Genomic DNA, 26395 nt, shown 5'->3' on the forward strand with positions numbered 1-26395 from the left:
AATTTGGAGCTGTGTTTCTATTTACCCAACAAATGTAAGTCCAATATTCACTCACCTTTTATCCAGTATGTGTTTTTTTTTGTGTGTGCTATTTTTACCTGCTAGCTAGTCGCTAACTGTCTGTTGTTTGGTGATGGGCTGTTAGTGTTGGCCTGCTGTCGGTTTTAGAGCTTGTTTGTTTAAAACAGCTGCTTGCTGAGGCTGGAACGAGGTCGATTACTGTGAGAGCCAATTTTTAATAAATATTGTTAATATATAAATGGTGATTACGCTATTGTTACTTTAACCACAACTGCTTTCTACCCAAACCTGACTGCCCTAACATTCGCGCTAAACGTCTGGAAGCCGTAAAGACTAGTGAATGAATGATATAGGCCACTTTACAGTCTTGGACCCCATAATATTATTAAAACACACACACACCAATAAAAAGACTGGATTTGTTGTTATACTAACTACAGGCATCTGAGAGGTGAAGGATCACAACTGACAACTCTTAAAATGTCCCTAGTAGATTTTTCCGAAAACCAGTTTTACAAGCTCGTTTTAGATTTGCAAACTATAATTTCAGAATAATGCCAGGGTCCAGTCGCTGTTATAATATTTAACCCATTAGAAAAAATACTTGTTGGCCCTGTAGGACAGTTGCACTTGTGTTTGTGACCTTTGAGAACCTCAGTTCTCTACTTAGACTGAAACAAGGAAGCACATTTGCCTCCTCCACAGTGTCCTTTAACTTCAAAAAGATTTATAATATCATGACTGCTACTATTACTGAAATATCGTCACGAAAAATGTGATACCCGGCAGTAAAAATGCAGCAAGCCATGTGTCCTTTTGTGTGAGATGGTTTGGTCTTTGCGTCAACAAGAACAACACGGTTCTCTCAAATTCAGACATTTTCACTCTAATGAATCAAGTATGTCTCTCTTCAAGACTAGATTGTATCTTCTGTTTAAAGTATCTGCTGAAAAAAAAGAAGCCCAATCATCCACACAGTACAGTACCTTTGTCTGTGTGTCTTTCTTGTGGCGTCTGGAAAAAGCTGCAAACCCCCTGTGCACAGATGACGAAGCTCTCCAAAGGGGAGTCGAGAGACTGGATCTGCTTTCCTACAGTGAGTCCCGTCGTTTGACCGTTGGTTCTCTTTTTGGTTCCCTCACCCTCCGCTCAGCTGTTCTGGGTACAAGGTCCCACTCACAACCTGCTCTGGACTTAAAGCGTAACATCGGATCAAGCTATTATCCCAGGTTGGTTAACAACCCGGTGAGAAAGAATTATCTAATCATGAATGGACATGTCTGTTTATTGAATGTCACCATGACGCATGGTATTTGTTGCTCTAAAGCCGTCTTTGTATGTTCAGGAATAATCCTTTACTTTCTTAACAGTATGGAATGTGTAGGTTGCTCTGCTTTACCATGCTCCATTTTAATTAAAGTGCTGTAATTTCTCCTTGACGGCGTGAATATACTGTCTTGAGTCCTTTTTTTCACAGGATAAGCACTAATGATGAAGTTACAAGCTATTATTCAAAACCCAAAGAAGGCTTTTCAGGAGGCTCCATGTAAAGTTTGTGGAAATGTATATTTATTAATCACTTTTTTGCTGCCCGTATGTGAGCGGATGTTAACGTGGTGTGAAAAATGAGGCCTCTGTGTCGCTCTCGGTTGGCTACACAAGTTGTTTAATGCTGACAGTCCAAAGGACGTTACTTGATGTACGTCCTCAAGTGCCTCATCTCTGGAGGGGAAACTAGCCCTGCTCTGTCCAGCAGGAACTAAATCTACCTGCCGGCATCTCTAAAGCTCCGTGAACATGTAACAGCTGGTTTGTTTAATCTACACAGACGTCACTGTATCAGGCCAAGAAATAATGGCAATATAACCTGAACGTACAACCATGTTGTTTTTGCACTTCAGCTTTATGGACTGAGCAGACTGGATATAATATGTTCATTGACATGCTTATCGTGAGATTTCGTGACCCCTGGAGAGTCAGGCTAGCTGTTTCCTCCTGCTTCTAGTCTTTATGCTAAGCTAAGCTAACTGTTGGCTCTATATTGAACGTACAGACATCCGAGTGGTATCAATCCTCTCGTCTAACTCTCTGCAAGAATGCAAATAAGCACATTTCAAACAATGTTTAACTATTTCTTAAAATTTTTCAAAAGAGTACGCAATCAGGTTCCTTTACCTAATGGATGATCGATCGTATATTAATTTCAAAAGCAGATGGTGCACCCCTTCTCTGTTGTATTCTGTTACTTTGGTCTTTAACTTTCTATATAAGTGAAAGGGGGGAATTAATACCTCCCAGGTTTCGTTACCATATTTCTATGATGGTTTGGTTACAATTATTTTTCATAATTCACAGTCACAAAAAATAAATAAATTAAAACAAGCACATCTTAAAACAGGATTCATTACGAATCCTTTACGATTAGAAATTGACAAAATACAGAAATAAGATAAATAACCTTCATAAAGGTTTGCAGTTCAACAGATGTCCTCTCACACACACTGTAGAGTCTCATCAACATCTCACAAAATGTGTAGCAGCTCTGTACTGGCCCCTCGTCCGCTTCATAATCAGGATTTAAAGTAATCTTTGCCATCCAGACCCGATTAATTTAACCCTGCCACAGTGTGTGTGTCTGCTGCTGTCTGCCAAAATGTTTTTGACACTTACTCGGGGGGCGCCAAAGACAAATCCTACACATAGAGGCTGTTACAGTATTAACCTAAACCCTGTAAATGTATTGTTCGGATGGACTGTTCTGTAATCCATTTTTTCTCTATTCAATTTGTGTCCAGTCACTTTGTAAATAGGCTTTTATGTCCATTGATTAATCATCAACACCTTTTAAAAGTGATTCAATCATTTGCAAGGCTCAATAGCTCACTCATATAAATCCAAAAGTGAAAATAGTAACATTATTGTATAATATAGTACAGTCATTTTTCCATAACATGTCAAGGCCTGTTCATTTTCCCTGATAAATATTGTTAAAGTTGGTTTATTAATTGTCCTCTGGCCTCCTGACTTTCCCCTGCAAAGCAAACTGAGCATCTCTGCCGCTCGTGTCTCACAGTAGATACATTACAGTGAAAAATAAACAGTGACATCAAAGCATATGTACAGTTGCTTTGCTTCTTTTTATTCATTTCTTTACGTCTCCAATGTACAGTAGTGTTATTGGAAGATAAGATGACAAAAAGGCACAAATTCACAATAAAAGAAAGAAAAACAGGAGACAAGTTAACAGGAGTGAGAGAGAGAGAGAGAGTAAGAGAGAGAGAGAGAAAGAGAGAGAGATTTAAAAACAGTTTGGGGTTTTGTGGAATCATTTGGTTTCATATTCTGATTATAAATCGAGGAATCTAACAACAGATATCTATGAGATTGTCTCTGTTCTCTCACAAGTTTGTATGGTATCGTCAGGCTCTTAAAATGGACCTACTGTCAGTATCCACATCTAATTGTCTTTGCGTTTTTTTGTTTTTTTTTGTTTGTTTTTTTTATTGTCTATGTAGCTATAAACTTCAACCCTCCAGTACCCGGTTGAAGCGGCTCCTAGATGTAGAATAATTTCCCCTCTATCCCCATCGCTAACCACAGGAGGGCAAAATCTAACTCGCACCGAGGCTGACACCATCAGCTAATTATGTGGATCAATGAACTGACCCAAGCTGCCGTTATTTGTTCCTTTTTCGGTGAGAGTGTAGTTCAGAGACTGACAACAGAGGTACAACAACACTCAGAACAAAAATATATATCTATACACTGTCCTGCCAATGAGAGGTGGTGGTCCCTGTGAGGAGGGAGCGTGAGGAGAGGACATAGTGGGATGGGCTTTTGCTGCTTTTAATATTTTTTGCCTCCAACTACAAACCACACAGCAACTCAGCTCTTTACTGCTTTTCTGGAGCAATATGTAGTTTTTTTTTTAATGTCTACAGCTGACAATAATCCTCAAAATATCTTATCAGCACTAAATTTCAGCAACTATAACTCTGTGTGTCTGACGCTGAGTGTGTAGCTTTAGGTGGAACGAGAGGATCGAGGGTGTGCTGCTGTAGGTTTGGCAGGACAGTCTGATCTATATATATGTGTTCATCTACATTACTTTATTTACTATTTACAAAGTCAATACATACAGTACATCCACAAATCTCCATGATTCAGTTGGTAGCCCCATCACAGACAGTGAGTGAGATGCTTGATGGAGACAGAGAGAGAGGTGGAAGGGTTGGATATCCAAGAAGGGTCAGTGTTTTCTTTAAAGAGGAGGCAACAGAAAACCAAAAGTCAATCTGACATAAATATATACAAAGACATGAAAAAAGAGTAGATTTTAGTAGTTATAAAGGAAATCTGAACTATTACGCTTGAACAGTTGCCAATAATGCCCTGAGCAGTTGTTAATGTTTTTATGGCCAATAAAAGAAATTTGGATTTATTGGTTACTGTGCTTGGGCTTAAGCTATAACACATAAATGTACAGTCTAAAAGAACTCCAGTATTATCCTTTCAAATGATCCTTCAAGTTGAATTCTCCATCATATGAATCCCAGCTGCTGAACATCTGCTGTAAAACATCTGCATTTTGTTAAGTTGATGACAAAAAGGTGATATGTGACTCATTGCAATCCAGCAGGCCCAGGCTGACGTCAATGCTGCTCTCTACAGATGAAAAAAAATCCACCCTAATTCTGTAAGCAACTCAGGCTTATGGTAAACTATGTCAGTTGATACAAAATGCTTATACTGTATATTGGGCCAATGAAGACGTCTTCTTCAAAACTGGACTTGCCAATGGAAAGCCCTTAAGTGGAATTGATCTTCGTGCTGTTTAACATACAATCAGATTCCACGCCAGTGTGCATTGTACTGCTCTACTTATAGAAATTATGTACATACACAAAATGTATAGTAAATAAATGTAAGCACTAATATTTAATTTAGTCGGTGATTTAAAAAATCACATTTCATATTAACTTAAAGGTGTGATATGTAAGAATTTAAGTCTAAAACATTCAAGAATGAACTAAAATCATCAACAGAATGCAAATAAATGAGTTTGACGCTGATGTATTGTGTTTCAGATATATCGACTGAAATTTACATGCTTACCAGCTAGCCCCAGCCCGTCCTTTTTCATAAAACCTCTCCCAGCTCCCTGTCCAGACTGCTAGCTGCACGGCTATCTGAGCTAACTAGCTAATGGCAGCCACAGTTTGCAACAGTTGGTGCTTATTCTGGTGATATGCTGCCCCCTTTTTGTTTGCTTGGAGTCCGACAGGTGGCCAGTTCTTACATATTGCACCTTTAATAGAGATAGAGCAAAACGATTGCTCATATCTTCTACTCAAAAAGTAGATATGGACCTCAAATGAATCAAAGCCTTGCACTTTAAGTGCTTAGACAGAAGGTCCGCTTGTTCTGGTGGCAGTTTTTTAGCCATGACACAATTTTTTATGATTTAAATGTATTAATTGCCTTTTGGCGTTATCTGTTGCCTGCTCTTTAAAGTTTCCACACAGTTAAAAGATGTGGAGGGAAAAGTAAACAAAGGATGGAAAAGAGGATGATAAAAGTAACTGAGTGAGGACAAAGGAGGCCAAACAGACATCAACAAGAGGAACAGGGTAAGTGCCTGCTGTTATCACTCCTCTAGCTATATTACTTCCTCCTGTCTTTACCCAGCCAGCATCAGAACTCTTCAAAGACACGCCACTGTACTTCACTCATGTACACTCATGCATACACCAAAAAACCACACTATAACAAATAACAGGCTTCAGAATCCGATCCAAAGACAAACACAAATAAAACCAGCATTTAATAAATAACTAATCGACAACTTAACCATCCTCGACTCTCAGCTCGGGCTCTGCTATGCTAAAACTGTTTTCCAGGATGGGAACAAACAGTAGATTGAATTTGCGATGATACAGGAGAGACCAACGTGTCATGGTAGTTATTGCTATCGCTGGATAAGACCATTTATCCACTGGAGGTGACGGGATGGGTGACAGGGCAAGAATTCAAGCAGTAAGTTTTGCTTTCAAAGGACCATTTATCTATCTACAGCAAGTCAAAAGAGCCGTATGACTGCTAAAGGTTAAATCGCCACCACGATAACGAGTATTGCAGTTAAAAGCATGAGAAGTCTGTCGCCAGAGAGACTGTCAGACATGAAGATAAAAAGAGACTCATTTATGGCTAGTCTGCTGTGCATTTCCCCTTCACTGATTGATACATTACTTCTATCCTTACATACTATCTCTGTCTGTGTTTGTGTGTGTGTGTGTGTGTGTGTGTGCATCACTGTTTAAATTCAGACTTGATCTTCAATTACTGCATTTTCAAGCGGTCTGTTTGAACAGTCTGATGAAATTGAAGAGATAGAAATGATTGGGTGAGAGAAAAAAAAATGGCAGGAAACTGTACACAAACAGAAACACACACACGTATACAGAACACACACAAACAGAAGCGCGCACACATAAACTCACAAAGCAGCAGAAAAGCCAGAGGATGCCTCGACATACTAAAGGGGGGATACTGGGGGTAAAAATCCTGTCGGGCAGGTCAGGAGTACAGCAGAGACATCATACAGCACACTCTCAGCACGATCCCGACCTCACAGCTGCAGTTTGTAGATTTGCAAAATTGATTTGAACAACAAAAGGAAACACTGCAGAAAGCGTGACACAAATGGAGAGAAGGAAGCACGATGACAAAATCGAAAAAAAAAAAAAAAACAAGAAAAAAAAAACTCAACACTGAGCAGAAACAGCTTGGTCTGGAAAAAAATAAACATCCACAGACAAACTTACAGACAAAATCATTTTAAAAACCCTGTTTATATATATTTATATATATATTTATATATACTGTATATTTCAATACAATTATTCAGCTCCCCGATATACGGTATACTCTATATACACACCATTGGGATATCTTAAATAGAAATAAACCCTAAATCGCAGAGATACAGTAAATTACACTACTCTCTGTAGTTTAGAGACTGAGAGGACTGACTGACGAGATCTATAGTGTTGCTACTGGAGGCCTCAGAGCAGTTAGTAAGATGGGGACACTGAATGGAAAAACAAAGAGAAATGGATGGGAGTCGAGGGAGGTGGGATGCGGTGGAGGAGATCAGCTGAAAACTGGGTCCAGGTCCCTGAAAACCAGACTGTACCGGGGCGGGTGGGGGCTACAGGGGGGGCGGGGGGGTCAGGGGCTGTAGGGTTTGGACCGGCCGGTCAGGTGTTGTGTCGGTTGGAATAGAGGGAGGATGTGAATCCGCTGGTGTCTGGGTATTCTGGTCTGAAAGAGAGAGAGAGACTTATTAAGGATTATTAATTGGCATGCTTCTCAATCGAATCAGTAACTTTTTCCTGTGTGCCGTCAGTTCTCACAACCTGCCAGTGCTCTTCTCTGCCCTCTCCATATCACGCCACTGAGGCGGAAGCACCAGGAAGCGCTTCAAAGTGCTGCCTGCTTCCTTTCGGCGCCCATGTTAACCAACTGGGCTGTTTACACAGATCTGTTCTATTTATTCTGTGTGCCACAAGTGAATCAGCCAAGCAAAGACACTGATAATCTATTAGACAAACATTGTCACTGCTGCTTGTGATCAAGTGTTTACGTAGCTCCCGACTCCAGAGAGGTCTTTATGCATTTTCTAATGCAGCGGCCACCGCACAACCACCAGTGTTTGGGGTAATGCATTGCAAAGTAACACATTACTGTAATCACATTACATTTGTCTCTAATGCAGTAATGAGATGTTTTACTGTTCCTTTAATTCAGCAATCACATTCCAGTTACTAATCCAAAACTTGCTTTACGTAAGTTCTTCAATTATCTGCACAATTGGGGTGCAGAAAAAGAAAATCATCCAACGTGCCTCTCGTGGAAACTTGCACTTAAAATCTTCTGTTTTGTGTGTATTATATGATGGTAAATTGTATATCTTCAAGTTTTGGACAGTTGCTTGAATAAAACAAGCTTATTTAGTCTCTTGCAGTACATTTTGTAGCTGTAATAATCGATTAGTCCAACAAAACATCAACTTATCTGTTTAAAACAATGTGTCTACGAGGACTGTCATACAAACACCAAGGTACAATGAAATGTCACACAAGACATTTAACTCCCTCTCACCTGATGAGCAGCAGCATTCACAGTCCAACACAACCTCAGTCCTCTAGAGCCACCATCCCTTTCACTGGGTCCTTCACTCTCATCTGACACACGCAAGGCAAACAAATCAACACCAATACAAGACCACGATTGAATCACTTTATTTTACTAATATGTTTCCTGACATAGTAAACAACTCTTCTGTCTTGTTGCTTACCTCATCTAGCTCCTTGCGCGTCTCCTCCTCCATGCGGCGAATGTCTTCCATGTTCAAGTCAATCCACTTGTCGATCCAGCAGAAGAGCTGACGGTGGAAATTAGTGAACAAACGCTTCTCTTGCTGTGAAGCAACAAAGGAGGATGAAGAGAAATCACAAGGAGTCTCAAGTTTTAAGAGCAAATGGTAAAAACTGTTTGATTATTAGAGATGTCTCGTTCTGTCCTGCTTTGCCCTGTCCGTCCACTAGAGGCTGGTGCAGCCCACAGCATTATAGTGAGTGGTACTTTTCCACTATAACCTCAAGCTAGCAAAATGTCAGACAGTGTATGTACTGTGTGCATGAACAGGGTATGAGACATGCAAAAGTCTTTAACACACAAACAACTGAAATAAAGTCCAGGAAGGGAAACAACACAAACACTTTCCTGTAACATCATGTTTGCCGTCAACAATCTGACCTTGACCTGTGACTATCCGGACGTCATATTGATCATAATGGGACAATCTGGTATGTACTGCAGTTCGAACTGTAAACAAACCTTCTGAATGAAGTTCTCCACTTTATTTTGCAGACCCCACCACTTGAATTTGACAGTGACCAGTTTGTAGGCACACATGTGTGGGCAGTCTTTCTTGTTGGGGAGCTCCTTCTGCAAGTACACAAATATAGACACAGGGAATATTGAATTATTAAAAAAGATCGCTGGCTATAAAATATCTAAAGGGTCAATAGCTTCTATTCATATTTTATTTTTAATCAGTTACATTCAGGGCCATAGCCACAATTTTAGAAATAGTCTAAGAGAGTCCCCCCCAACCCCCTAACACATTCTGACCAACCACCACAACAAGTTTTTAAAATATTTTGTTTCTTCAGAGTCCCTAAAAAAAATCTGAAATCCAATCATCTTAATGTTAGGCCTAAAAATGTCTTAAATACTATCTTGACAAGGTTTATGAAGGTATGCATTGTGTTTTTGGGAACAAATTTGCATTGATGAAGCTGTAAAACCAAACATGGAACCAAAAACCACTAATGCAAACTGTGCAGCCTGCGACACAATAGTTGAGTGTGTTGTGTGCTGCACAGTTTGCATGAGTAGTTGTCTTGAATTTGAATAGATTCATTTACTTTGCAAGTATCCTTTGTACTTTGCACTTTTTTTACTGCTCTTATTCTGACTACAGCTGTGATCCATCAGTCAATCAGTCCCGTGTATTTAAGCCTGTGTCCTCCCCTCACTAGTTGTTGGTTTGTCTGTGTCCTGTGCCTGTTTTTGCCATGTTTTTTGTCCTCTGTGTTCCCGCTTTGTTCTTTCTGGCTTCTGGTTTTGCTTCAGTTTCGAATATAACTTTAGTTTTTTTCCTTGGACTTTCCTTTGCATGGATTTTGTTGTTTGCATTTTGGATTTCAGACTCCGGGTCATCATTAAAACTCGCTTTATGTGACGTCTTCCTGCCTGCCTCTGTGTCAGCATTTTGGTCCTCACCGTTTTGCAAACCTCAACAAATAGGTCTCGGATTGCATTCCTACTGATCGTAAAAGAATCGTAAATGTATCCTGTTGAAACCTGCAGAAACCCTGATTCAGACAAGTTTTCTATTTATTGTCTGTAAATTTAACTTCCCTACATTGGCTGTGCGTAAAACCTTCATTTATCTCATCATTTAGTTGTTTGTTGGCTTAAAATAGTCCAATTTAAATATATTGAGCTCAAAATAAACACTAGAATATCCACCACCTGTTAGTGGGTGGCTGGACACCGGATTGCCAAAACCCACAAATTCCTTGAAAAACACGACTTCAGTGTCCTTAAAAGTAGCTGTCGCCCTGGTTACATTATAATATTTGTCCTTTTTTACCAGGTACACTTTTTATTATCATCAACACTAATACTAACACTAATAACAACAGTAAACAGTAATGTGGTTGGTGGCTTCAAATGTATCTCAACCGACTAACACATCTACAACAAGACGCTGTACCTTCCAGTCTGGTCCGAGAGGGCCTCGTCCTGTCTTCACTGACTTGTACCTGCATGGATCCTCCTCATGCTTGTAATCCTGGTGAGAGACAGGAAAACGCAGAATGAACAACACGGATGAGCTGACGAGGACGACATGGATGAACATGGATCTTAAGCTGCACATGTTCACCTTCGGCTCCACTTGGGTTCTATCCGCAATATCAATATAGACTACATCCACCTTCTTCCAGGTTTCTGGATCCAAGCCGTGTACCTGCAAGAGAACCACAGAGCACAGATTGATACCGGCACAAGATGAGTTTTTGAAAGCCCATAAGATGACGCAAGTGAACATTAAGAAAATTATTCAGGGGAGCATTTTATTTTTGTAGATCTGCATGTTCACAGGTTTTTTTTTCATAATCACATTCATTTAAATATAGGAATATTATCCCAAATAGGTCGCGCACAAGAATTCATAGAGCAGTTTTTGATAAGAACACAAGTAAACAGTCTGTAGCAGTTTGTAGCAGCATTAGTGGTGTAAAATGAGCTATTCTTTGCAACATGCATTCTTTAAAGTCATCCCAAAAAATGACAAACATGCTCAGATCATCACAGTCTTTAATTACATTTTCAAGATGTCCAGTGTCAGGTTTGTGCCATGTCTCGATCTTGATCAAGAAGTTGTCTTTCATATACTCGTTCTGCAGAGAAAAGAGAAGTCATCATGGAGTTTAAAACAGTAAGTCGACAGAAAAATCTACAACTGAGTCAAAACATCGAACAACACCCTGCTCTCATACACAGACACCAACACAACCACATAAAGTAATAGTGTCCGACTATGCCTGCTGCTGCTGCTGTGTCGCTGCAACAGATCAAATTTCTCTCTCAACTTACAGGCTAATTTGCTTCCTCAATGGGCATCAATATGTCCTTTGTGTCAACGTACATGAAATGTGTAGGCACAAGGGAAAGAAAAAATACTCACAGTGATAACTGCAGAGCCGAGAAAGCACAGGAGCAACCAGAGAGAAAGAAAAAAACAATACAGTTGAGGAACATGTGAGAAATGTAACAGCATTTGCAGTGTTGGACATTGTACAGAGGTCAAGGGGACGTAGAAATGTGTGTGTTCAGGTTGTGCCTGTGAACATCCCGTGTGCTGGTAAGACAGATGGCTGTCAGGCAGCTGGTAGTGTGTGTGTGTGTGTGTGTGTGTGTGTGTGTGTGTGTGTGTGTGTGTGATCTCAGGCTGAAAGGCTCGAGTGATTGCATGGCTCTTCTCACTGGACATACAGTTAATTATTCAGCGACTCCTTCAAGGTGACGGAGAGCCAGAGACAGACAGACAGAGAGAGATGAAAGAGAGACAGGGGCAGAGGCAGAGACAGCTACCAGAGAACCACAATCTCTTTGACAGTTCAGCATCTATGTGACCTCGAAGTCATTTGAGTCAATCCTATTCACACTTTTTAAGGACTTAAGTGCAGATTATTTTTAGCATCATTATTTTTCTCCAGTCAGCAAAGAGGTCCTTTAAAATGGACTATGTTCACTATGTGACTATGTTATCCAGGGTTAATGGTGTCTGACTTCTGTTTTATGGTCATTAGGGGTCAGACCTCAAATACTGAATATTTAAAAATGTGCAATTTCAGTTTGTATGGTGGGTATGACTGCAGCCTCCAGAGTTTTAAGCATTCAAAAATAGCTACTACTCCAGTTTTGAAAGGTCGGGTAAACACAGATTGTACACTATGAGTCTGTGCTCAGTAGATTAAAAGGTACTTTGAAAGATGGGACTTCCTCCTGGGACCTCTTTATATAGATCGATGGAGTGCTTGTTTAGATTTCAAGCATAGTATAAATTCCTGTTTTCATTTTATTGTCGACTGAATCTCTTTATGTGCTGCTTATTTTTAGTATTTATTTGAGTTTTACTTTATTTTATACACCATATCTACACCATATTTCAACACTAATACCACCAGTGCCATAGTATGAAAATAACAAACGAAACACGTCACTTATCATCATAACATCTAAAGATGACGCTGTGTGCATTTTTGTGTGCTCATTGAAGATTTGTGTGCGTGTGTGTGTTACCTGTGCGACAGTATGGGTATGCGTTCCAGGCTTTCTCGTGGATGTTGAGAGCTGAAGCCGGAGCCAACATTCTGACGAATGACGGCACTTTACTTCATGACGGAGGAGTGAGGAAAGAACAAACAACGGTAAGTTTAATCTTATATCACTGTTTTAAATATTAACCTGAGGTACAAAACAATTAAGATTGTTTTTTGTTCAAACTTTCTAAAGCTCTTTTGGAATACACCCCAGATCCTGGCAGAAACCCACATTCTTGCAAAACCTTACTACACCAAACCTTTCCCTGACCCCAATCCTCTCCAAATTTGACCTAAACATAAACGTTTTACCAACAACCTACCTACATTACCTACAGTGCACCTTGTGACATCACTAGAGGCAGTTTATCAGATTACATCTGGAGCCACAAAAGACTTTATACCTACTACTTTTTCACAGTATTACTGCCCAAGACCTGTAAATACACCTTGATGTGTAAAATTACCATCAAGAGGGAAGAGTTACCATCTGGAGGGAATATTGGCAACTTGGGAAATATCCCTATTTGTTTTTTTTGCCTCTGATGAGAAGCACAATATCACTCTCATGTCGGTAAGCTAAAAATGTAGCTCGAGCCAGCAGATGATTAGCTTAGCTTCGCCCAGCATAAAGCCTGGAAGCAGGAGTAAACAGCTAACATGCTATACCGGCATGGTGAGCGTGGTAAACATTGTACATGCCTAGCATCAGCATGTTAGCGTTGCCATTGTGAGCGTGTTTTCATGCTAATGTTAGCATTTAGCTCAAAGCACCACTCAGCAGGCGACAGTCCCAGTGAGCCTGGCAGGGCTTATGCTGCGTTTTCAGTCAAAGTCGGAGGCCAGAATTTCCACGTGTACAACGGCAAATGTTGACAAAAAGCAACACTTGAGGTAACAGACGCCATTATACATTTTATTTTTACTGCACTTTTAAAATGAAAAATGTATCTAAATACTTCATTCACAAGCCTAATGCAAATGGTGGCGTTTTACCCCCATGGGTGCTGCCATTTTTGTGTGACGTCAGATAACCGGTAGATGGATTTGCTCTGAGTTTACAAGAAGGAATACCGACTTCAAGTGGCCTTCCACTGTACCTTTTTTATTGAGAGGTCTTAAGTTTTTCGAATTCCGACGTGCCTCGAACGCAGCAGTAGTCTGAAGTAAACTTAGGACGGAGTCAGGTCCCCTCCCTTTTTCCAGTCTTAATGCTAAGCTAAGCTAGCCTGGCTGCTGCTGTTAGCTTCATATTTACCGTACACACATGAGAGTGGTCTCAGTCTTTTCATTTAACTCTTGTTAAGTAAGCAAATAGTCTTATTTCCCAAAATGTTGAACTGTTCCTTAAAAAGCAGTGGTCGTTTGAGGAAAAAGGAAGACGACTTTAAAGTGATGCGATAACAGACTAAAATAAAGTAATGGACAGGAGCCAAGAGATGCAGCCTGGAGGGAGAAATGAATGAAATAGTCGTCCTCAGCAGAGGGACAGCTGCTTACCTCTGCAAATGGTAAATTTTGTGTGTGTACTGTCCCTTCTCTCCATCTTTCTCGTACGGTTCATTTTTAAGCACCTCCACTCCTTCTCCTCCACCCGTCTCATTCTTACTGGCCTCAGCCACAGAGTACAGCTGGCCGACCTGGTACTGGAAAAAGAGGATAGAAGAACAGGTTGAACTGAGGGAGAAGGAGTGTATAATGGGAGAAATGAGGAGTCACAATCACAAGCAGAGCAGATATCCATTTTTTCATGTGTAATTCTTCAGCTCATCTTTTTCAGTCTTAAATGGTGGATTAACTTTTTCTTCTGAAGCCACACCGTCTGTTTCCAGGTTACAGAGAGGCTAGATCTCATTTCAACCCTCTCTTCCTGTCATTCTTCCATCTCGTGCATGTGAGTGTTTAAACACAGGACAATGGCTCCTTTCATTTCTTAATCACCTCTAATCCACCATATAACCTCTGCGCAAAGCTGGACCAGAGCGAGACACACTTACAACATCACAAAGATGGAACAAGTGGATATGTTCAGAATTACAAGACTGGAGAGATTACAGTTATTATTTATACTCCATTATTTATGTAAGACCACGAGAAGGTTACACACACACAACCCTGTGGGAAATGTCATCTTTACAGAGAAAAAACTAAATCTATGAACCAGAGTGGATTTGACATTGAGAAGTCACCCAGCCTGCTGAGGATAGACAAGCTTCCTTACAACAGTTCTTTATATGTATTTTATTTCTTTATAAAGCACAATTAAGTTTGACAGAACGTCTCATTACAGAGTCAAATGATCTCCTCTCCTCCTCCTGAACCTCAAGTACACCCAGTAGACATGATTTGATATGACATTTTTTTAATATATATATAAAGATATGCTGTATATTGGAGCACAATTAATGCTTAAAGATGAGCATAGCATAACAGAACATATAGGACAGTGTGAAAAGCCAATAAATACAAAAGGGTCATTTAAAACATGACACAATTGTATATAAGTTATAAAAAATATATACCTATGTCTGTTTTGATACTTTTAAGAAAAATACTATTAAAGCACAAAAGTACAAATAAACTACACTTCAAATGGTCTTGTGGATTAAATTACTATTGGACAGTCGAAGCTGATGTTTGTGATGAAATTGGTTTATCTTTAACTTCTACAATTAATTGATTGAATATTTAAACAGATAAATGATTCCAGAAAAAGACTTTCTGTCTCTGTTACAAACCCGTAACATTAATGTTCTGGATTGCTGAAGTGTCTTCCATCAAAGACCATCATAGCTATAAATAAACTCTCTTTTATGCATGTCGTCCCCCACAGTGGACAGAAATTTGGAAGCCATTTTTAACCATTTAAACTGGAGTACAGTTCAAATGGATAAAGTATTTTTTAAATGTTCTTAAGTGTTGATTTTCCTCCATCGAGAACATTAGGTTTTTTCCTGTTATTTAATTTGACTGTCTACAGGAAATTTCCAAGCGCTAGGAGCAGATTTCTCTGACCACTTAAAGCCCTCAGGCAAGCAAAGAAGTGATTCGACTTTGGTAGTAATTTCAGATAATTCATACATTATTATAGCTGTAACTGTGAAATCAACAGGGGTGGTGAATTGAGGCCAAATCCAGGATATACTCGCAGGGAGACTGGGTGGTTAGACTTTAACCACTACCCATACATCCTTTACTTGATGGCAGCTCCCCACTGTGTTCAGTGCAAAAGTGTCAGTCAATTCTTTTGGATGTTGAGAAGGTGACCAAAACATAGCATCAGTGAACAGAACCTCTTGACATTTGTTTGCATTTAAAAGGTTACTCTTTCACAGCAACACCGACGCAGATAACTCGTGCCAAACAGGTTTAAAAAGACTTTTCCCTTAACTGCCACTGCCAACTCAACAAATGGGATGCAGGAACAACAAGGCCTCCTGGGTAACAGTGTTGGACAAATATAATTCAACCTTGGCTTGCGGGTTGAGTCCATGTCCGGTTAAACCAGAACTTCCTTCTTTCACTAAAAAAATAAAACTCAGATCGACTCCTGGAAAGACGTTCACAGGCCGGAAACTCAATTCACAAAATACTCCAGGGTTTTCAACAGCTGGAACAGTCTCATCCAACAAAACAAATCCTCTGTCCAAGAGATTAATCCATCGTTGTCCCTGGTGAAGATACAACTGATGTGATTTTTGAAAAAAACTAACTTGACCAAACTGAATTGTGGGAAAAAATGAAAGAATTTAAAGAATGGGAATCAACTCAAATCAATGATGGACTTAATGGCTACAGTCCTACAGGACTGAAGATCACTGTTTCAGAGAGTGAGGATGTAGACAGGCAGACAGAGGAGACAAAGCTCCGGAGGGATGTGATTCACTGACGTGTAGTTCCAGAGACAGGGGACATTACTCAACTGTATTCAGGCTTTGTGGATCATATTTTGGTCAAGCAATTCTCTTTTAGTATTTTTCCAGCGTCTAATTGTGACAAAGCATACTGACTGTGACTGCTGCTTTATTTAGAGAAGTGATGAGGATAAAGGCTACAAACACGCACAGTTAATGAGAAGCAACAAGTTGTAGATTTAAAGCCTCCATAAGCAGTGGAGGAGGAAGTACTTAGATCTTTAACTTAACAGAAAAATTGACACAAAAATGAGAATTCAGTCATGATCTTCTCACCCCTCCATGCTGACGGGAAGTCAGGTGAAGTTTCGTCGTCCACAGAACATTTCTGGAGCTTCACAGCAAACCAGTGTTGCAGCATTCTCCAAAACAACTGAAGCAGATGTGGACTTGGTTTTAAAACGTAAATTATACGTGTGGTATAATCCGAGTCTCTGGAAGCCCCAAGATCCCAAATTGATTTGACAAGACGTCATTTACACCCTCGACATGTGGTCGATCTTGTGCACCCACTTCAGACGAGGTGCGTGCTAACGCTCTTAGCTTAGCAGCTACAGTGAAGATTTAGGCTTCAGGTGTAAATAACATCTTTTCAAATCAGATTTGGATCTGGGGGCTTCTGGAGACTTGGATTATCCTAGACAAGCTGTATGGAGCAATTTTTTTTGTCAGTTGTTCATTCACATTTTAAAACAAGTCCCCATCTGCTTCAGTTGTTTAGGAGATTTCTGCAATGCTGTTTTGCTGTGAATCTTCAGAAATGTTTTATGGACTACATAACTACACATGACATCCCATCAACATGAGGGTGTGTAGGTAGTGACTGAATTTTTATTTTTGGTGAACTGTTCCTTTAAGTAAAAATAGCAGTATTACAGTGTAGTAATACTCTGTTACAAGAAAAAAATCCTGCTTTCAAAAACACATATGATACTTTTACTAAAAGCATCAAAAATATTTAAAAGTAAAATGATTTATTATGCAAAACTATATAATTAGATCATATTTATAGATTAATGTGCAAGCTCCTTTAATGTTGCAGCTGGTTAAGATGTAGCTGAAGCTGCTTAATCTATAATAATAGCCAACATCATGCAAAATTACATTTTGTACTGTCTTACTAATCAAAATCTGCACAACTAGTGAGTACAGCTCTCAGATAAATGTAGTGTAAAAAGTACAATATAACCCTCATATGTATGGAGTAACATAAAATAGAATACAAATACTCAAGTAAACTAAAAAAAGTAGCTCAAAATTGTACTGAAGTACAGTACTTGATTAAATGTACTTTCCACCACTGTCCATAAGCCAGAGGTTATGCAAGGGAAGGAAATCAGTGGCATGAGTTGCTCCATCCACTGGCTTTGACTTACAATAAGCACAGATTTGAGCAGTCAGACGATATTTTCATTAATGCCAGACACAACAGAGATGTTGATGAAAAAACAAGATTCAGTCACATTTTAAACCTGCGGCAAGTATTAGAAAGATTTTCCATTTTTTTCCTTCTGCATGTGGTAAAAATACGAGTATGTATAAGAAACATAAAGAGGATATGTCGTTCTAATCTCGGCTGCAAACCAGTTATCACGTCTTTGAGGCTTTGCACGCTGCTTTACACTCACAGATGAAACTGTTCATAGTGTGTAGGAGCAGATTAGGTGCTTGTTGTCTGCAGTTGTCATCAAATATTTATCTATAAGTCAAATGTCTCCACCAAAACCAGATTACTCCCATGTCAGTACAAATAATGCATAAATATGAGGGTGAGGGTGGGAGGCGGGGTTCGGTCGGAGTCATGGAGGTAGTTTCAGGTGTCTCATTTACGATGCAGGCCTGAATAGAGCAGCAAACTGCAATGGAAATGAGGATAGCACTGGGGCGGAGGGACACGGAGAGAAAAGAGGACAGTGAAAGACTGACCGTGTTCATTCAACGCTCCATCAAGATAACAATTTTCATCATGAGTTTTTCTCACAAGGTGATCGCTGCTGTGTATATTTCTATGCATAGAGTGGGTGTGTGATGCAAGTCCTGTGTATGTGTTAGCACGTCAATACAAACACATTAAAGTCCAGAGGTTACCCAAAAAGAGAGCAGCTTAAGTGAGGGAAGGCACTCGTGCTTCCCTCTTCTGAAGACAGTGAGCCGAAGAATCAGATAACAAAAAGCTGAGCCTTGAGCCATTTTAGCTAACACACACACACACACACACACACACACACACACACACACACTGAAAAATAATGAAATGAAACTTACCTCCTCCACAGAGATAGGAAGAATCACTCGACTGGGAGAGAAGAAAAGAGGAGGGAAGTTAGTTCCAAAAAATTTTTAAAGTAACAATCCAACTCAAACTTTTCTGCTCCTAAACCCTGCATGTTGGACCAGTTTGTGTATTAGCTTACATCTAAATGCTGCTGATGTTGCTGGGCTTAACATAAATGCAACAGCAGGCTTCCATTCTGAGCAAACACAGCGAAGAAAACCGAACAGTTTATTTTGGATTACTTTGCTTTAAGACTGATGCTCGTTTTAATCACCTCGAACTCAAACTGTCTGTTCTCCCTGTGATGTGATTGTTATTTAAGCCTGTGATAGATTAGATTATAATATGACATTCATCCTGCTATAATTTGGTAATAAATAACCTTATCAGTGAACTCGATTAGCCTTGAGTAATCCTGTGAATGACACACTGAGCTCTTATCCCACAGACATGCGTCTTTTTCCTGATGCTGCCTCAGAGGACACTTACCAACAGGGCTTTAGAACGAGGAACTATATGAGCTATATGTACGTCATTCAGCTCTAATACAGTATATATACCACATAAGTTGTAGAGGAATTTTACCTTCTTTCAATATAATTGAGGAGATGACCTTCAATGTTTTGGGAATTATTTGCCATGGCACATTACCCTTTATTAACAATAATTGTTGGATTACAAAATCTACCATGGATTCCCAAATGAAAAAATTAACGGCCTGTTAAGTATGAAATTCATATATTTCACTTTGACACTGTAACACTGAGTCACCAGGAGAGAATGAATAATATATTCTTCGCTATTCTGAAGAGAAGACGAAAAGAGATGGTTTTCAGGCTGAGCAGTTCTTCTCAAAAGGTTTATAACTGTTTCCACAGGAGGTTATAATTTGTATGAGGAGAACACACTAATTTTTAATAGGATGTCATTATAATTTTTTATGATATAGAATCAAGACGAGGTATTTGTACAGCACTCTGTAAAATGTAGCACTACAGAGTCATATCTTTGTATTGGGGGCGAATACAAATAAAGCATTTTTTTCCTGTATTATTAATTATAGCAACATGTAAGCACTTGTGAGGCCTACCATAAAGGAAACTATTACTTCAAACATGAACATAAATTCCATAATTTGGATATATGCCTGATTCTTTTCATCAAAATCATTATTCCCCGAAAAATTGACGACAATGTCTTAAAACGCCCTATCTCCCAATGTTAAACAAAGTAATTTAAAAATCCCGGATCTGTCCCTTCATCTGGATCGGCACCAAAAGTTAATGGGGCCTATTCTGGGCCAAGGCCCATCATTTATCCAAGTTTCGTGGAAATTTGTTGGGTAGTTTTTGTGAAATCCTGCTAACTAACCATCCCAAGAAACAAATGGCAAAACATAACCTCCTGTGAAGGTAAAAAAGTTTCCATTCAAAGATGACAAAAACTGCTTTGCCAGGTGCACACCATAACAGTCGTCAACTATTAAATTAACCGCAAACTATTTCGATAATCGATTCATTGATTTGAGTCATATTTTAAGAAAAAAATGGCCCAAGTTATTTACTTATTTCAGCTTCAGCAGAGTATTTTCTGGTTTCTTTACTCCTCTATGACAGTAGACTGTTGAGAAGAAACCAGAATACATCATCCTGGGCTTTTGGGTGCACTCTTTGACATCTGTCACCATTTTCTGACATTTTGTAGACCAAACAACCAATCAATTAATCGAGAAAATAATCAGCAGCATAATCAACAGTGAAAACAATCGTTAAAAAAAGTTACTATCTGTTTGCCCAACTCCTCTTCCTCCTCATGATTCTGGTGTTATCCATCTGTGTGGATATTTCTTCTTGTGCATTTTTAGTATTTTATGGTTTTTAATTGTTTTCAAAGTTACAATAAATTGCTTCCATTTTTTTGGAGGTCCTGTGAACACCAGCGCCTCCTGGAGGGCATAAACTAAACACGCATGTGGCCAACAGCGGCTGTACTGTACCTGCTGTTGAAACAGCACATGTACACAATCGATTTTTTTTGGACAATAACGACTCACAGTAATGTTATTCATGTAGAAAATGGTATTTTGTGTTTCATGTGTTCCTGCTGTTTTGTCCTTTGCTGTATTTAGTTTGTGTCAAACATTTTTCTCTCACTCCACCATGTTTACACAAGAGTGCTGGGAAATGGAACTGGATAACAAATGGTCACATAAGTCGTGCACCAACAAAATGACGACGTCCGTGCCAACAAACTCTTTCAGAACGAGCCAAGAGCAAATTTGCTTTTGTGCACATTGACATGGTGGCAGCCGGCCCAGTGAAACTAAAAATAAAAGATAGAGGTAAAACAGCTTAGAGCGTGCTTTTAGCATGTTGCACTACACAAACAATGCAAATAGGATAAAAGTGACTTTGTTAACCATTATAAGGGCTGTCAACAAATTGTACTGATGTTTAATTCTCTTAATTTACATTTGTGGTGAAATACATTTTGTAGCACCATTTATTTGTCTTATTTCACTGAGAAATCTACTCCCATGTTTACCATTATGATCTGATGATCAGTGTTTCACTTTTAAAGGAGACCTATTCAGCTTTTTGTTTTTTTCTTTCCTTCAGTGTTTTATACAAGTTCTTGTGCATGTAAAAGAGCTTGAAAGTTAAACAACAGAAGCTCCTCACACCCACAGAAAACACTGCTCCTGAACGCCTCGTCAGTAGCCTTTAATTCTGTGACATCACACTGTGTCACCATGTCGCACATTTGCACAATTTATGCCTAGAAGCTATTTTGGCATATTAGAATTAATTCAACACAACTGCTCTGTTGTTGTTAGCGGTGCTTGCTCGGGCATGTGTGAGCTGACCAATCAGAGCAGACTGGGTATTCAGGAGGGGGGCCTTAAAGAGACAGGAGCTAAAACAGAGGGGGAATACAGTGCTGCAGCTCTGGACAGTATGAGGAAACTGGAGTTTTTTGAGCACTAAAGCATGTAAACATATTCTAGTAGTAACCCAAAATAAAATGATGAGCCAGAAAAAGAGCATGATATGTCAAGATATCTCAAAAAAGGAGGTTAATGTGTTGATCCACAGTCAGCACTGCTGCTTTGGTTTGGAAAACCACTAATATTCCCCGTGAAACTGTAATCTAATATCTTAATGCAATAAACTGTAACAGCATGAAATGTAATGTAATAAATCCCTTATTGCAGCTTGTTATGAATTGCAAGCAGTAACAAATAAAATGAAAATAATACAATCATGCGTAGCTGGGCACAGCGTGGAATATAATCACAGTTTGATGAAACTGATATATGGAAAAAATGTGGATGGTGACAGAGAACTCAAAATTTAAACTTATTTGGTTTTAGTCTTTGCAGCTCCAGCACACTTTACAGATCTGCCAACAACATGTAAAGAAAAATATATTTTACACACACACGCACACGCACACACACACAGACACACACACACACACACACACACACACACACACACACACACACACACACTATTTCAGAGCTCTTTTACATTACATACAGATGGGAGCAGGAGCTTAAATGCACCGCACTTCCTCCTTTTCCTCTGACGCTTGTGCACATGTACAGTACGCAGCTTTGTTGATTGTTTTGTAACCATGCAATGTATGCCTAAATTCAGATAATCCTGCATCCCACTCGCCACTGAATGTAATCTGGGTCTGAGTCCCCGCCAGACAGTGGATGGGAGGCCAGATGCTGCAAGGAAGGCAGAGACACTAAAAAAAAAACACACACTGTCTCTGATGTCAAACGACAATTTTTAAACTTACAGTTTATCTTCTAATTGTCTTTACATTGAACTGTTGCAGTTATTTGTCTGTTGGATAGATAAAGTATAGATTTCATACTTTTTTTTAGAATGATTAAATCTCTAAAAGTCGTTTGCATAGCTTAACACGAGGTTAATGTTAAAAAGAGCAAATTTTAATACTAAGTAGAATTTGGGATTTAGTTGAACATGGATTAAAGTCACCTTAATGCTCCCTCTCTCTCTCTCTCTTTCTCTCTCTGTCTCTCTGTAAATCTCCTTGGTGTAAAGGTCTTGACAGGAAGATCAGGTGTCTCTCTGTTGCTTCAGAAAACAAACACCCCTCTTCTCTCCTGTAATGCACATCCATTCTGTCTTCTCATCTCATCCCTTCTTTCAGCCCGTCCCCACTCTTTTACTGCTTCTACTCCATTCTCTTCATCACACACACTGTGCTTTGCAGAGTGGCTCTTGTGGATTGCTGCACACCTGCCAAAGCTGGTGGAAGTGGAGAAAAAGTGGACCAGGAGTGATTTAGGTCAGTGGTTCAGGTGAGCAGCACAGAGTCAAAAAGAGCAGAAGACATGGATCAAGTCACCGCCTCTTGACCCCCATAATGGTCTGTTGGTGTATGTGTGTGTGCATGTCAGGGCCTGTGTGTGTTGACAGCGTGCACAAGTGTGTTCGGCATTTAATCGTGACCGATTTAATTAATTTCCAGGCAGACTGCTGAGACCCAGACTCTCCCTAATCACTTCAGATCTTTAGCCATGCCATCACTCTCATCCCGAGCTTTTTGTGGTGGGCCATTAATTGATTAAATGCATGTGGTGGAGAAATCAAGACAGTAATGAATGTCGATGAACGTGGTCCTGTTTTAGCCAGACTCTGATCAATATAGATTTTCAAGATCAGATTTTGTTATTTTGAGGCTGAAGCTGCCAAATTATAGTAGCGTAGCGCTGACCTGAACATAGGATTGCAATAAAAACAATGAAAATACATTGTAAAAATCATGAATTCTAATTATTCCATAGAGTAGATGGCACAAAATCATCTGAAACTATCCTCTAACCAGGGTTGCAGCGGTCCACCGGCTTCAAGGTATACCATAAAATGAAAATTAATGTTAATGTGCCATGTTGTTATGTTGTAAATTTCCAACTGTAATGGGAAAACCAATTTGTTTGTACTATTAAATACTAAGTCTCTTCTCTGCCATTGAATGTTTTTTGCTGAATCTTAGTTAACCTAAGATATACAATTTATATGTAATGTTAAAGGTGCAATATGTCAGATATTCAGTAGAAAACATTCAAAGAATTACCTCCAACGAACACCAACACTCGCTAGCTGCTGGCTAACTGCTTATGTCAGCTACAGTTAGCAGCAGTTAGTGGTTACTCCAGTGACATGCTGCCCCCCTATTCTTACATATTGCTCCTTTAAACCAGGAAGAAACTGTAAATTACCATTACAGCAAGCAAGCTGTAGAAAAAACAGTAATATACTGTAAATCCTGCTGCCAGTTGTTTGCCGTAAAATCCAGAAAATACAACAATGTCTCGAATTCAGTATGACGGCAACATACATTTAAAGAAGATTACAGTAGAAGTGCTGTAAAATTAACAGTAAAATGATGGCAACCCTGCTGCCAGTTTACAGTAGGCATATTTTACAGTGTATGCTCTTCTATCAAGTTTTATCTGTCAGGACATAATATCAGTGATGGAATGTAACTAAGTACATTTACTCAAGAACTGTACTATTAGTACTATTTTGAGGCGAATATTGTACTTTTTACTCCACGACATTTATTTGATAACGTTTGTTACTGGTTACTTTGCAGGTGAAACGCTGCATCAGAGCCAAAGTAGAATATTTTCTACATGTATTTATTTTTATTCTGCAATCAAATTAAAAAATAAATAAATAACTTCTGATACTTAAGTACATTTAATGTCAGATACCTCATCAGAGACTTTTGCTTAAATACTATTCCTGTTTCAGGTTTTCATTCCTTTAAGGGTCACTGTTACTAATAATAATAATAATATTAATAATAATAATAATAATAATAATAATAACTGTGTCATACCGTGATATTTCCTGACGGTTATATCATGACAGTCTCATACCGTTGCCACCCCAACAGTAACACTTAAAACCTGGAGGGAACCAGACTGGTGACTTTTTTTCCAGGAGGGTCACGAGCTCCTTCAGGCTGAATGAGTCTCGTGCACACTGACACCAGCTGAGAGCATGAAGATGAAGGAAGCAGCTTCCTGTCTGAGGTGGACCACCATGACTAAAGTGTGATTTATTGTTTTCTATTTGAAGGCCAATATCATCTGCCATCCATCGGCCTCATTCTACCCACCAGCTGACTGTGAGCAGGCCTCAGTCACTTTATCCTCTCAGCACACAGAGGCCTGCGTAAAAGCGACGTGTTAAAGTAACGTGTCAAAAATCCCCAAATCGTCCTCTTTCGCACGCACGATCCTAGTTTACATGACATCCCGTCCCTCCGGCCCCAGCTGTCACATTCTCAGAAATGTCTGGTGCGTCAAAACCTCGACATTTGCCTGTATTTTCTTTCTTTTTCTTTTCCTTTTTTTTTTTGGTCCCCATAGCTTTCCAACCATCTCCCCTACCTGCCCGCTCCCACCCCTTCTCATCCCTCCACCTTCAGGCTGCCTCTCCACCTCCTTGTCTCCATTCCTCCAGAGGTAAATGCCGGAATGCTCCCATCAGTCGTTTCACCTTCACCGCGCATCAATAACATGGCCACAGCGGCTTTACACGGATGGACGCTGGCACGGCACGGCACGGCTTAGCCCTACACCAGCCATCTCTCCCTCAGCACCACCACCACTCCTCTCGAGCATCCTTCATTTTTGCACCAGAGCAAAAGGACATTTTATCATCCTCTGTGAGTGAAAGCCTCACGACTCCACTTGATGCGAAATGTGAAGGGCACAGCCATGCCTGCGCCGGCTGCTGATGCAACTACACCCGCCGCTTTATTAGAATCGATCTATTTATTCGGTGGATGCTTGAGGGCTGATGGAGAGTTGTAAGGCTATGCATGAAAAATGATGACGGCCATGGAGACGAGCGGGTACGGGATGTCGACATCACCCTGGCCGCACTCTTGTAATTCCACTCTCGGGCGACTGGCCACAATGTCAGCGCTGCAAAAGCAGACGGATAAACGCGCACACAGCCTCCCCTCTCTCACACATGCACACACAGCTACTTACAATTCCTTTATGAGCATTTTTTTTGGCGGTGCGGTATATCCCAGAGGGGAGCAGCTCAATGCAAGGTCCAGAAACAGGGTCGATCCCTCCCTCCGATAGTCTCTTCTTTCTCCGCTTGCTTCTCTCCCACCTCTCCCCCTCTATGTCATTCTACCTCCACAGTCGCTTATTTTCTTCAAATTCACTTCCTGATCGGGGCCGCGACGCGGCGTTGCTGTTGCGCGCAGAGCACCGAGGAGGCCTGTAGAGCAGACTACACACAGAAAGAGATGGTTCACCTCAGCACGGGGTGGGTTGTGGTTGTGCTGCTGGGTCCATCTAGACTTAATCAGTCAAAGAGCCAAACTCAGCCTCAATAATAATCACAATTTATAGTTTTAAGTACACATGTATTTATTTATTTTTTAAAAATATGTTATCACTTTATGTATTTCAGTAGTAGCTATATTTTTGTTTTAATAGGCTACTTTATATATTTCATTACTTACTCTTGTATGAAATCTTGTTTCTATCCACAGTGTGATATTTTCTATTGTAGAAGGAGCCCCATGGGATCAATAAATTATTTCTGATTCTGATAAATATATCACAAAAATCCTGACTATAGCCCACATCTTTTTATAATTGGCACTGACAATGTCTGTGTTTACAACACTGCCTAAATCTGCTG

General features: G+C 39.8%; 1 protein-coding gene across 1 annotated transcript; it reads right to left on the minus strand.

The window, feature by feature from the left end:
- Positions 1-4996: 4996 nt before the first annotated feature.
- On the minus strand, positions 4997-25985 carry pitpnab (phosphatidylinositol transfer protein, alpha b). The gene is made up of 12 exons (XM_084374556.1): positions 25726-25985; positions 18662-18692; positions 13983-14128; positions 12463-12554; positions 11345-11352; positions 10983-11057; positions 10541-10624; positions 10370-10447; positions 8923-9033; positions 8381-8503; positions 8185-8267; positions 4997-7344 (listed from the first exon to the last, which is right to left on the minus strand). Exons 1-11 carry the CDS (start codon positions 25740-25742, stop codon positions 8220-8222), a joined length of 813 nt encoding a protein of 270 aa, XP_084230682.1. The 5' UTR covers positions 25743-25985; the 3' UTR covers positions 4997-7344; positions 8185-8219.
- Between the last annotated feature and the right edge of the window lie 410 nt (positions 25986-26395).

The sequence above is a fragment of the Pagrus pagrus genome (genome assembly GCF_965226575.1).
Source record: "Pagrus pagrus genome assembly, chromosome: 14".
In the NCBI taxonomy this organism is placed as follows: Eukaryota; Metazoa; Chordata; class Actinopteri; order Spariformes; family Sparidae; genus Pagrus; species Pagrus pagrus.